Source organism: Tauraco erythrolophus, chromosome 4 (assembly GCF_009769465.1).
Source record: "Tauraco erythrolophus isolate bTauEry1 chromosome 4, bTauEry1.pri, whole genome shotgun sequence".
Lineage (NCBI taxonomy): Eukaryota > Metazoa > Chordata > Aves > Musophagiformes > Musophagidae > Tauraco > Tauraco erythrolophus.
In genome coordinates, this window is record NC_141468.1 from 41,820,107 (window position 1) to 41,833,481 (window position 13,375).

Consider the following 13,375-nt stretch of genomic DNA (forward strand, 5'->3'; position numbering starts at 1 on the left):
ATGGATGTGGTGGGAGAAAATGAGGCCTTGCAGCAGTTCTTTGAAGGTAAGAGTCAAGAGAGAGTCTTAACAATTTCCGGTGGCAGCAAAAATAGTATAATTGTTCGGGGTTAATTGAAGAAAGAGCTCCAAACCCCAAAGCTCTCTTTACACAAAGCTATCGTGTGAATTGATACCAGAATGAAATGGTACGGATGCACTGCAGTGCCTTTTTTTGTACTTCGGCCAGAAGAGCAATGGGAAGGTGGACACAGCAGAGCCTGCAGTGCTGCTCCGGTAACTGCCAGGGAGAAAGAATGGGAAGTGGCTGGGGTCTTGTAATTCACCATTTCTGAAATCTTAGCGATTTTCTTGAGGTTAGAGAGCTCCCTCCTGCTCTATCATACTATGTCAGGTTAAAGAGGTGGGTTTTTTTTCCACTAATGTTCTTCTAAAACAGTCTGGTTATAATTTATAAAATGGTAATTGTGACAGTATCCTCAGGATCTTTCTGAGAAGGTAAACTCCAGATTTTTATTTTTTTTTGTCTTTCGGCTGGGATCTGTCCCGCCTTTTTCCCAAAGACATTTTACATTCAAGCAAGGTCCTATTAGTCTCCTGCCTTTCTCTTACCATAAAAAATCTACTTTCTAATAGATTCCATAATCAAACTGCATTTCTCAGGCCCTGTCATAATGTGATTCAAAATGGCTGTTCAATGGCTTATGTATTTTTTTACTATTTTACTAAATCTTTCCGCCAATTTACACTTTTTTTTTTAAAAAATAACTTTTCAATTCCAAGCTTCTCCTTTATTTGTTTTCCTTCTTTTACCTGTGCAGGTATTCATGTGATACTGGTCTCAGAGTGACTTGGAAAACTACCTTTTCTGGTTTTGATAACGTGGTCAATCTTTATTTCCTTGCCTTTAATTTTCATTGTGCTAAATAAGTGAAATGGTTTTTGCTGTTGGTTTTGTTTCCTTTTTTTTTTTTCCTGGCACTCTGTTGGCCTAGGTGAGAGGTGGCAACTATAACTTTTGAGTTTTAATTTCAAACTAGGAAATTAAAGATTCTCCAGCATCGATGAGGAAAATTTAAGCCAAGAAATTTAAATCAGTGAACCACAATCTAGGGCTGCTAGCCAGCAAATGCGTTGTTTATAGTGTTAGGATATTCATAGATTCATAGATTTCTAGGTTGGAAAAGACCTTAGAGATCATCGAGTCCAACCATCCCTAATCCCCATTAAACCATATCCTCAAGTAGATCATCCACCCTATTCTTAAACACATCCAGGGATGGGGACTCAACCACCTCCCTGGGCAGCCTATTCCAGTGGCTGACAACCCTTTCAGAGAAGAAATACTTCCTAACATCCAACCTGAATCTCCCCTGACTAAGCTTATGCCCATTTCCTCTTGTTCTATCACCCATCACTAATGTAAAGAGTTCTTCCCCTACCTCCCCACCATCTTTTCTCAAGTATTTATGGGCCGTAATCAGGTCTCCCCTCAGCCTCCTCTTCTCCAGGCTAAACAGCCCCAACTCCCTCAGCCGCTCTTCATAAGTTTTATTTTCCAGCCCCTTGACCAGTTTAGTCGCCCTTCTTTGGACTCGCTCCAGGAGCTCAATATCTCTCTTAAAGCGAGGGGCCCAAAACTGGACACAATATTCCAGGTGCGGCCTCACCAGTGCCGAGTACAGGGGCAGGATCACTTCCCTGCTCCTGCTGGTCACACTATTCTTGATACACGCCAGTATCCCATTGGCCTTTTTGGCCACCTGGGCACACTGCTGGCTTATATCAAGCCGGTAGTCAACCAACACCCCCAGGTCCTTCTCCGCCAGGCAGCTCTCCATCCACTCTTCCCCGAGCCTATAGCGATGCTTGGGGTTTTTATACCCCAAGTGAAGAACTCTGCACTTGGCCTTATTAAAGCTCATGCCATTGGCCTCAGCCCAACGATCCAGTCTGTTCAAATCCCTCTGAAGGGCCTCCCTACCCTCGAGCAGATCGACACAGCCTCCCAGCTTGGTGTCGTCCGCAAATTTACTGAGGGTACATTCAATTCTCTCATCCAGGTCATTGATAAAGATGTTAAACAGAACTGGACCCAGCACTGAGCCCTGGGGAACCCCACTGGTGACCGGCCCTCCAGCCGGATTTAGCCCCATTTACCACCACTCTTTGGGCCCGGCCGTCCAGCCAGTTTTTAACCCAAAGGAGGGTGTGCCTATCCAGGCCAGCAGTTATTCATACCATGCTTCTTAAGTTCACTTTAAGTCATGGAGATCAAAAGCTAACAAACTTCCTTGGCTTTGCTTTCAGCAAGATGTTTGTTTTTATTAAGCTCTTTGTTCAAGTGCTGCACTGTATAGCTGTTAATTACTCCAAATAGTGTTGGACATCAATTATATTAAAAAATCTCAATCAGAAAATTTTTTAGGAATTGGCTTGGAAAACAGGACTCTAGGGAGTTTGGGCTAGGTTCTGTTGGCTTTTGTGACAATGATACTTCGATGGTGGAAGGTATCTCATATTTTAGCAGTATCAGCTCTTTAGAATTACAATTAGTAATTCTAGACTTACTAATTTAACTTTTTAGAAGGTAGTTTAGTAGAACATCTGTCTGGGCAAGCATGAGGGCGAGAAGCCCTGTCAATTCCCTTTAATTGCAGGAAGAAAACATCTTGGGATGTTATTTTCCTTCAGTAATGATGTGTGGTTGTGCTGTGTAGTGCTAGAATATGAGAAAGGGCTGCTGGCACAAGGCGGGGATGCTGTTGGGTGGCTGAATTTCATTATCTGGATGCTGAGGTGAGATATGTGCCAAGGCTACAAGAGCTAATCATTCATTCAGCACTCACCAGGTAGACTCCTCTTGCTGTTAAACCGTAGGTAAAGCTGAAAAGGGAGCAAGCTGATTTAAAGCAGGGTTTGTACTCTTCAGGCAGGGATTAGCTTCGCTGAATGTAACGCCAGCTTGAACTGATGGCCTTTCTCCAGTTTAGCACTATGGCTTGGGGTTGAGTTTATGATGCCACCTCATGAGGCAAGAGCAATAAACTGCTCGTTCTAACTTGGTGGCCTCTGAGACCATCACAGCGATTCTAGAATGTTGTCTTTCAAGGCCGCGAAAGGGCTGGGTCCTGCAGTAGCAAGTGGAGAATGCTGCCACTGAGGAAGTCTCTCTGCTTCGTCACTCGTTCAGTTTTGGCTTCCAAGTGCATCAGCTGGCAACTCAGCACGTTTACAGATCTGTTTTGTGAGATTATTTGAAATTCATGAGCAAAAAGGATCGTGTTTTCCCTGTTGCTTTAGTTCCTTGCAGTGCATATTTGTTTTGACGCTTGTTAGTAAGATAAACTCACATTTGCAATATTGAGAGGGGACAGTCTGAAAAAGGAGTTTTTTTCAAGGAAAATGAGATAATGTTTGTTTTCCTGTTGATCACGACTTTCAATAGTCAATAGACCTCTTAGATACAACTCTGAAATTTGACTGTGGCTTTTTCTCAAGAGTAAATGGCTTTTTTTCTTGTCATGTGGCTGTTGTGGGAATTTTTTGTCTTTTTTTTTTCTGTCTTATTTCACTCCCACATTATACGCTTCATCTTTGAACAGTTTTCCCTCTGATTTCTGTTGAAATGAATAGTTTTAAATTAAATTACTTGGGGTTTTTAATCAGTAACTTCCTATTCGTCAGGGGAAGGTCACAGCTCCTGATTACGCTCCTGTGCCTGTCTGTGTGTAGCAGGGCAATCTAATTCTTGCTGATGTTATCAGTGGGTTAAGAAATGAAATGAAGGCCGACCTGGTTACACTGGTAAACTCGGTCTTCTTTTTTTGTTGTTGTTGTTGGAAGGCATACTGAGGTGTCTGAAATGCGTGTTTGGTCTCAGTGCTCTCTGAGATCTAAAGAAGGCTCTTAGTGGAATCACCATCTCTATACTCATGCTCCTGGCATATAGTTTAGAGCTCTTGGTAAATAAATTAAGCTACAGAAAAAAACATGCCATTAAACACAAAGCACTTAAAACCCAAAGGTGTCTCATACAATTTCAAGGATGAGAGATGGAAACAGCAATAAAAGATAAAATGAGGAATTTAAAGTATTAACAATAAGATTTGTTTCTGTGGAAAACCTTACTTTAGGGGAAAGCCATCTGTCTTGACACAAGCTCCCTCCTTATCAGCTGGAGTGTTGCAGATCTTCCTGCTGTTTAACCCCAGACTGTGATATGTCCTGGCTGGCCCAAGTTCTGCCACCTGTGGCTGTTCTGTCCTTCACCCTTTCCTGTTCGGTGCTGTAATGTGCCCAAGGTTCATGTCCGTAGCTCTTCTGGCCCAGCAGTTTTTATCAATTACTCCAGGCCTGTTCCAGTCAAAATGAACTGGACTATCTTGAACAGTTTAAATAATGACCAGGACTCGGAGTCCTTTAGCATGAAAGAAGTTACGGGACTCAACTGGTGTAGTGGAAGGTGTCCCTGCCTGTGACAGGGGGGTTGGAACTAGATGATCTTTGAGGTCCCTTCCAACTCAAACCTTTCTATGGTTCTATGACTATGAGCCCCCTAAGTAATACTTGCCTTAGTGTAAGTCAATGAAGTTCAGCTGGACTTTCCACTGAGCCCATAAAGTGCTGAGGCCTGTTGTAGTGGTAAAGTATCTTCAGATGAAAATCAGTTAATAATTCTCAAGCAGAAATATTTCCCTTAAGTTGCAAGGGTTTGTAGCAAACATTATGAATTTGTTCTTTCAGCAAGCAGGTATTACTGAGCACTGACTGTGTTCTGTGTGCCATTTTTTTTACATCTTAAGATGTATTTAGGGATTGCTTCCTGTGTAGAGTAGCTGATGTTTTAACACAAACTTTACTAGAAATAGCTGGACTTGGCTGGGAACTTCTTGGCATTCTTCTTTAATGTCAGGAAATCATCAGTTTAGTGTTGATTTCTAGTCAATACTAGAAGTTTGACAGAATATTTTATTGGTTGTAGACTGAATTTGTATTTGCAGAATGAGCACCCTAATAGCCTGGTTATCTGGGTACTCCTTTGGAAAGCGATGGCTGTGGTTCAAGGCAAATTCACAACTGTGTGTGACTTTCTCTGAAATAGCTGCTCTGTTAAGGAGAAAACTTACTGCAAGGAGTTTCTGGTTCCCTTCACCTTGAATTTAGATACTATTGAAAAGGAGACAACGGATTTAAACGCAGTTCTATGTAAGACACTACATGGAAGTGTTGGGAGAATTAATGGAGGCAGGTAGTTCAGGGATTGAGACTACAGAAGTGTGAGGTGAAGCTCAGGAGCCAGGTAATGAACCCCACCTGGCTGGAGGAAAAGAGGAGATGTCTGCCAAAGAGAGAGAGAGATGAAGCAAGCAACTGTCAGAATAGGAAGCTGGAGTTCATGATGCTCCTTGGGGGCCTGGGGCTGGGGATAGGGACAGGGCAGCAGAAGCCAGTGGTAGAACTGACAGGTTTTAGACTTGAGAGTGAAGGAGACAACAGAATATCAAGTTTATGGAGAAATGGGAAAAATACCATCATATGCTGCCTATGACTGCAGTCTCTGTTCTGCAAACAACAACGTATGAAACCCCAACCATAACACTGTCTTGGCCTTTCATCTTCATCAGTTTCTAGGGCAATCCCCTCTGCAGTGACGCTAAAGTCAAATGCATCACCCAGGGCAGACTCTTCCCAGAGATGCCTGGGTGTGTTCTGGCATGGAGTGTGCACTGGGAACAGAGATCTCTGGGTGCAAGCTGATAAAGGCTGCTGACTCGGCATATCCTCCAGCACGGTTCTGTGCAGGCAGCTGTGTGCTCCCAGGCACCTCTCAGCAGGGCTCGTCCACCTACATACACACAGTTCTCTGCTCTTGCAGCCACCTAATGTCTGAGTGAGCGACTGGCTTGCATACTACCTGTGTCTATTGAGTACTTACTGTGATCAAATGGCTGTGAAGTGGATGCCACCATTTAAAATAAATTTGCATATCATCCAACAACTCCTCCTTTGCTGAAATAGATGCCAATGCAAGCATGTGATGCCACTGATCTGGAAAGTACATTCAGAAAGAATAAAGTTCTACAGGGCAGCCAAATGTACTGCCTCTTCTGTGCACCTGCATAGTGAACTCTGATTAGTGCTGGCCCATCTTCTTCCTTCTGTGCTTCCTTCTTCTCTCAGCGTAGAATTACTTATTCCTTCCTTCTCCTCTTACCCATTTAAATGTTTATGCAAAGTGGAGAAATTATAAGAGGATGATACATATTGCTGTTGTCATCACTTAGCAGCAGAGCTCATCTCTGGACTGTGGGATGCCCATATTAGAATTATGAAATCATTAAGGTTGGAAAGGACCTCCAAGATCAAGTCGAACCATCAACCCAATACCACCATGCCCACTAAACCATGTCCTGAAGCACTACATCTACACAGTTTGAACATTTCTAGGCATGGTCACTCTACCACTTCCCTGGGCAACCTCTTCCAGTGTTTGACCACTCTTTCAGTAAATAATTTTTTCCTAATATCTAATCTAAACCTTCCCTGGTGCAACTTGAGACCATTTTCTCTTGTCCTATCGCTAGCTACCTGGGAGAAGAGACCAACACCGACCTTGCTACAACCTCCTTTCAGGTAGTTGTAGAGAGCAATAAGGTCTCCCCTGAGCCTTCTTTTCTCCAAGCTAAACAACCCCAGTTCCCTCAGCTGCTCCTCATAAGACTTGTGCTCCGGACCCTTCACCAGCTTTCTTGCCCTTCTTTGGACATGCTCCAGCACCTCAATGTCTTCCTTGTAGTGAGGAGCCCAAAACCGCACACAGTATTCGAGGTGTGGCCTCACCAGTGCGGAGTACAGGGGCACGATCACTTCCCTAGTCCTGCTGGCCACACTATTGCTGATACAAGCCAGGATGCTGTTGGCCCTGTCCTTGTTTGATTCATAGCTACGCTTCAGAAGAGCTTGTCTCTGACCTTGGTCAAAATAAAGAATTCTTTGGTTTGTGGTACAGGAAAAACACTTTGTATCTGACCTCTGGCCTAATGTTAATGACAAAATTATATCATTCTGCATGAGGGCGAGGCAGTTCTAACAGGAGGAACAGGTAAAAGGAAGAGAAGGTGATTGAATCATTTTCCTATGGGCTACATTAGCAAAAGGAGACGCGTTTGAGATTCAAGAAGGGATATCCTAAATTTAGACATGAAGAGGAAAAGATAAGAATCCAACAACTTTGAGGAAAGCTGCTAAGGAAACCCAGTCTCTTTTGTACTCTGAAGCTGGTTTTGCCAAGTGCTTTGCTGTTACTTCAAGACTTTTCATGTTACAGTTTTGCTGAGGCAAGTAAGTATGCTGCACCTATTGAATCTGTTCTTTTCTGATGTGCGAAGGACAAGTTGTATAAAACCAATATGTTGGGATGCAAGGATCTGTCAGCAGCACACCTGTGAGTTCCTCTCTCACAGTGAAAGGCAGCCAAAATTAAGTCTGCAGCAGTGATAAGCAAATGATGCCTAGATTAACCTGTGATCCCAAAGCAATTTAGGAAATGTTTATTAGCAATGTGAATTTATGTATGGATGGAAACACGAGGGAATTGCTGTGCAAGGTGGTGGAAGTGGATTTTTAGATCACAGAATCACGGGATGTTAGGGATTGGAAGGGACCTCAAAGGATCATCTAGTCCAATCCCCCTGCTGGAGCAGGACCACCTAGATCAGATCACACAAGAACGTGTCCAGGCAGGTTTTGAACATCTCCAGAGAAGGAGACTCTACAACCTCTCTGGGCAGCCTGTTCCAGTGTTCTGTTACCCTTACTGGGAAGAAGTTCTTCCTCATGTTTAAGCGGAACCTCCTATGTTCCAGCTTATATCCATTTCCCCTTGTCCTGTCATTGGATGCCACTGAGAAGAGCCTGGCTCCATCCTCCTGACGGTCCCCCTTTACATATTTATAAACATTGATGAGGTCCCCCCTCAGTCTCCTCTTCTCCAAGCTTAAGAGACCCAGCTCCCTCAGCCTTTCCTCATAAGGGAGATGCTCCACTTCCTTAATCATCCTTGTGGCCCTGCGCTGGACTCTCTTAAGCAGTTCCTTGTCCTTCTTGAATTGAGGGCCCAGAACTGGACATAATATTCCAGATGCAGAGGGCAGACTAGAGGGGGAGGAGAACCAATCTAACTACTAACCACACCCCTTCTAATACACCCCAGGATGCTAATGGCCTTCTTGGCCACAAGGGCACATTGCTGGCTCATGGTTATCCTGCTGTCCACCAGGACCGCCAAGATATAACTTGCAGATAAATAATGTCTAAATGCTGGATCAAGAAGAAACCATGTCAGAGAGAGATATTAGGGGAAAAAAAACAGAAGAAACTTTATGCTGTGGCTTCTTATCAGGCACATGTCTGCTGCTGGTACATTGAGAATACAGTAAAAGCACCAAAGGCAGTTACTGCTCCTGTGCTCAATGGCAGTGATCAACCTTTTGTGTTCTCCCACTCTGCTACAGAGATGAGGAGAAACGGTTGGTGTTGGCTGCTCGGGGCTGAGCCACACAGCTCTTGGTTTGTAGGCTGGTCCGTCTTACCCTGCCTAGTAGTGGGACGGAGCCATGCACTGGAGGGAGCAGTAACTTCAACGTCCTTATCTTGTTTGCTTTCTGACGGGCCACACCTGTATTTATGGAAGGCTTGCTGGAGAGGTGGGGAGCCTACAAAGCAGTTCTGTTTGTTTGGTGTCTTTAGAGTTCCGTCTGACTTTCTACAAAAGTTGTCATGAAATCCGGAGACTTTATAATCATAAAATCCTTTTATAGCCTTCAGTTACCAAGCAACAAAGGACAAAGTACTGAACTTTTCTGTGCATTAATACATTTAACATGTCAGTGGGCTGTTTTTTCAGAGAAAATGAAAGGAAGCCACCAATCCATGTAACATTTCTGAAGCTTTATTTTTGTTTTCTTAATAAAAAAGTATGAAGTTATCTTCAAAACTCCTTTTTTTTTTTTTTTTTCCCCCAGTTGTAGACTGGGGCCCTTCATTCTCTTGCTGTGGTAATTCAGTGAAGCCTTAATGCCATGCATTAACTGGTGTTTGCCTGGTGCTGCTGCATCATCTTCATCTTCCCTGTACACTCTCTTTTACTCTGCATTTCCCGTCATCCTTTCCCCAAAGTGACTAAAACCAGAAGCGTAACCCACCTGGTGGGTGGGATGTTACACGGATTGGGTTTTCCTTTGTGTAGGAGAGTGGGCAGCGTTACTGAGTCTGAAGTACTGACAATTCCCTCCAAATTCCTCTCTCATAATTTCTGTCTTTTTGATGTTTTTAATTTTAGGGCAAGATATCCATGGAACCTTGGAGAATCCCATGGTGGATACAAGTATGTTGGAAGAATTCATCAGTAGTGACGTAGAGTTTGGAACTTTGTAAGTATTACAGCACCATGTACTTCTCCTCCTTAGTGACATCCCTTAAATTGTTCTCATTAGTGTTGTGATGAAATCTGAACGCAAGAGTCAGACCTCAAATCAGAGTCTCAAGAGGATTGTGACCCTCTTGATATTGTTACTTATTTGAAGCTGTATAAGACGACTTGGGAAAATGAGTTACTGACAGTCATGGAAATCTGGTTGTCTTGGTAGTTCCAACAGAATGAATGATAATGAAGTCTGGAATAATTCACAACTGTTATGCTAATTGTGGCATTAAATGCAAAGCTGTTATTTTAACATTCTTGTAAGTGCTAGTTTAGTGTTTATGTACAGAATAAGTGATGTAAGTGCAACTAATGTGTAATAAATTGAGAGAATAATGTAAACCTCCCAGTTTGAGGGAAGCAGGGCTATTGTTTTCATCCTAATGCTTCATTCAGAACAGAGAAACTGTCCATTAATCTCTTCTGAGACTAACTTTGAGATACAAAGGATACATAACGTGAAGGGTCATGGTCAAGGGTGGAAAGTTATATGACACAGATCTATCAAAGACTTCAAACTCAAATCTTTCATCTAGACAACTGTCAGATGACTGTTGTTCAATGCAAAATATTATTAATGGACTGACACTTGCACTTGCCAAGAAGCAGAGGAAGAGTGAATGTTTCAAAAATAATTCAGCATGGGACTCTTTTTATTCCAGACACAGTCAGCAGCACACATATTTACTTACAGTGGGCTAAATAGCCTTCTACCTGCTCTAAATCATGAATAGCAAATTGATTCTCTCTCTGCTCATGCTATAAAAGAGGTGGTTGTATATAAATATACATAACCTTTATTTTTAGACTAACTAAACAGGTACCAGGTTAAACAGATTATTGAACTCCTGTATGACAATTTTAAAATGTTGTTCTTTGGCTTTTTTACACAAAACATATCAGAAATATAAATGTATATGTAGCTTAGGTATGTTAGATATTACAGTTGCAGTGCTACTAAGTATTTACATGCAAGGAAATAATCTGTAAAGCTACTATAGGTTTGGAGGCTCAACAGGATTTTACACCGATACTACAGTAATACTTCAAAAATTATGGGATTAAGAACAACATTTACTGAATCATTAGTTCTCTAAAAGTAAAACTATTAAATATTTGCCTATGTTGCAGACTGTTTGTAGGTAAACAGAATAGAATCTCATAAAGGAAGTTTCCAAAATGTGTCAAAGGAGAAAAATATTAAAAGCCTCCATGTACGTATAAAATGCAGATCAACATAATGGCATGTGCAGTACTGAATACAGAATGCAATGAAATGGTTGATGTTGCCACCAAGGTCTTGGGTGCATCTGGAAGTGTCTGTTAAAGATCATCTTGCATCAGATAGGTCATCGGTGTTACATTTATTCTCCTCTTACACCACACATGAAGCATCATGTGATTTCCTCACCTTTTCCTACAGTAATAGCTTATTCTTGTGCAGTGAAAGGAGAAATAGGGTTTCCTGTCCTGTCTTAAGAAGGCTTTTAATTGATATGCTATGTCTATATAACAGAATCATTTAAACTACGGAATTTTTGTTTTCCTTAAAAGGCACAATACCAGTTTCAGTAAAGTTCTAACTTGAAGATGTATCCCTACTACCTCTGTACTGTATGAATACTTTCTTCGTCCTGTGAAGTGTTTGTCTATATTTTACTAAAATACTCTCACTTGAAGCACAAATCCAGTACCTAAGCCAGTGTTTGAAACCAGGAACATGAAGCGAACGTGTAGAAGGGAAGTTTTAGACTTTTATAGATGTATCTTTTTAAACTGTACAAGGCACATTTGGAATTCAGTAGCTATGGATCAAATGTCCCACAGAAAAAAAATAATTCAAATGTTTACCAACTCTCTATTCAGAGTTGAGAACAATGCTTAGAGCACTAGACATGGTATTAAAAAGCATCAGAAAATTAGTTTTGAAGGAAATTAATGGTTATTCTAATGTGGAATTTTAAATTTTATTTTTTAAGAGTAATTGTGTAGCTGAAGCTAACTCAAAATGCAGAGTTGTGGATGTGGCATGTTAGAAAACCAGTAGCGATATCATTATGAAATACACAAGAACATGTCAAAAGTAATAGGCTGTGACCAAAACCTAGGCTGTTCTCTCTCATGACATCGGAACTCAGAAATACAAAACCTGAAATGGAAACAGTAGAATGAAAATCAGGTGACGGACGTTTTCCATTGATGCTTGAAAATATTTGCTGCATACGTGGGAACACGTGTATTTTCTGAATATGAGGGTGTCCCTTCAAGCAATTTTGTTTTATGCAACTTCTGCCGGAACACTGGGCCTTAGTAAAGGAGGTGTGCCTCACTTAAATGTCTGTCATCCTTCTGCTCTAGCAGTTTTAGCCTAACATGTGTCTTAAGCATTTGTCTTTCAGGTAGTGCTGCAGAGCAGTGTTTGAGCCTACAATTCATGGGAATACCTGAAAGGGTTCAAAGTCCATTTCTTGAACCTCCATCTATTCCTAATGTAACAGAGGAACCCTCTGTAGTTCCTTTAAATGGCAGCCAGATGACATAGGATGCTTTGAAAGCACCATCATGAAGGTCTGAAAAACTTGAAATAAAATAGGAGATGTGACAGACCTGTGCCCTCACTGACAGGAGACAGAAGCATAGCCTCTCTGTAGTGGTCTGCTGTTGACTTAGGATGCTCCTCTTGTCAACGCAGAATGAATGAAGTGGTTTTGCTACTTAGCGTGGCAACATTTGCTTGTTGCTGTGACCTCCTCATGAAGGACCTGGCCTAGCTTTAACTATGGTGTAGTTCCAGGTCTTGCTCTAAGAGATTAATCTTCTACACACTGTCTGACAGGAGAAACACTCTAAGCGTAAAAGCAAAACCAAGTATCACAGGGAGATATGTTACAATATAATCAAGCATAGGTACCAAAGAGTAAATAATCAAGAACCTTCTTTCAAACCTCAGGCATGCGAATGGGCTGAGCTGTTGCAGACAAGTTGAGAGCAAAGTTCCTAGGGTCAGCTGCACACAAGGAAACTTTCACTTCCTGCCTGAGAATCAGGAGAAAGCTGCACAGTAAAATACGGGCTGGCATGTTCTTGTACAGAGCAGTGTGTGCCTGAAGTTCTTTAGAAAGGAATCCTCTGAGGTCGTATTTTCAGAGATTTACCTGTTTCAGTAACAAAAAACAGTGAACACTCAATTAGCACAGAGCATGCTTAGGTTGTTTGGTTTTCCACGATGACCTCTCCAAGCGGGGGTGTTAAAACATAAATGATTCTTGCTTGGCTATGGGATTTGGCAAGGAGGTGATTGTGGATCACATGGAATGTATTGGTTCCCAGCCAGCATTCCTCTGTCATGGCTCTGGTCCCCAGCTCTTGTAATGACTGTCAGAGCATAACTGCCTTTCCATCTCATAGTCTCCATGTCTCTGCACCTGCTCCCACTTGGGGTTTGAAGGTGCTGTGCTATGCTGGGACCTTGCCTCACACCAGGGTGCCGAGAGCATTCCTCCTGTGCAGTGCCGATTGCCAACAGCCCTGAGCTCCTGTGGAGGTGGCCTTGCTTCCCAGTTCATAGGATGTGAACCGGGAGATGAGCTTCTTGCTTAGGTAGCTCTACACAGAGGAACACAGCCCAGCTCTGCCAGTGTTTGGCATGGCGCAGTGTTCCTCAGCAGGCATTGTCATGGCAGGTGACCTGGAAGCTGTTGGATGATGGTACTGCATGGAGCACAGCATGGATCTGCATTTCGTGAGCACTCTTTGTTGTGAGCAAGAGAACCTAGACTGGAGAATTTTTTCCTGTAATTTGTCACTAATTAACACAAGCTTTGGATCACTGACTCATGTATTGAGAACAAGAGAATATAAACAACTGAACACTTGGGGAAACATCCTTCC

The 13,375-nt window shown here is 42.3% G+C and overlaps 1 protein-coding gene across 1 annotated transcript in view; it reads left to right on the forward strand.

Annotated features, from left to right (window-relative positions):
* MYRFL (myelin regulatory factor like) overlaps window positions 1-13,375 on the forward strand; it is a 50,246-nt gene continuing 36,871 nt past the window's right edge. The window contains exons 1-2 of the mRNA XM_086610659.1: window positions 1-46; window positions 9,344-9,434. Coding sequence (XP_086466785.1) covers window positions 1-46; window positions 9,344-9,434 — 137 coding nt within the window. The remainder of the gene's footprint in view (window positions 47-9,343; window positions 9,435-13,375) is intronic.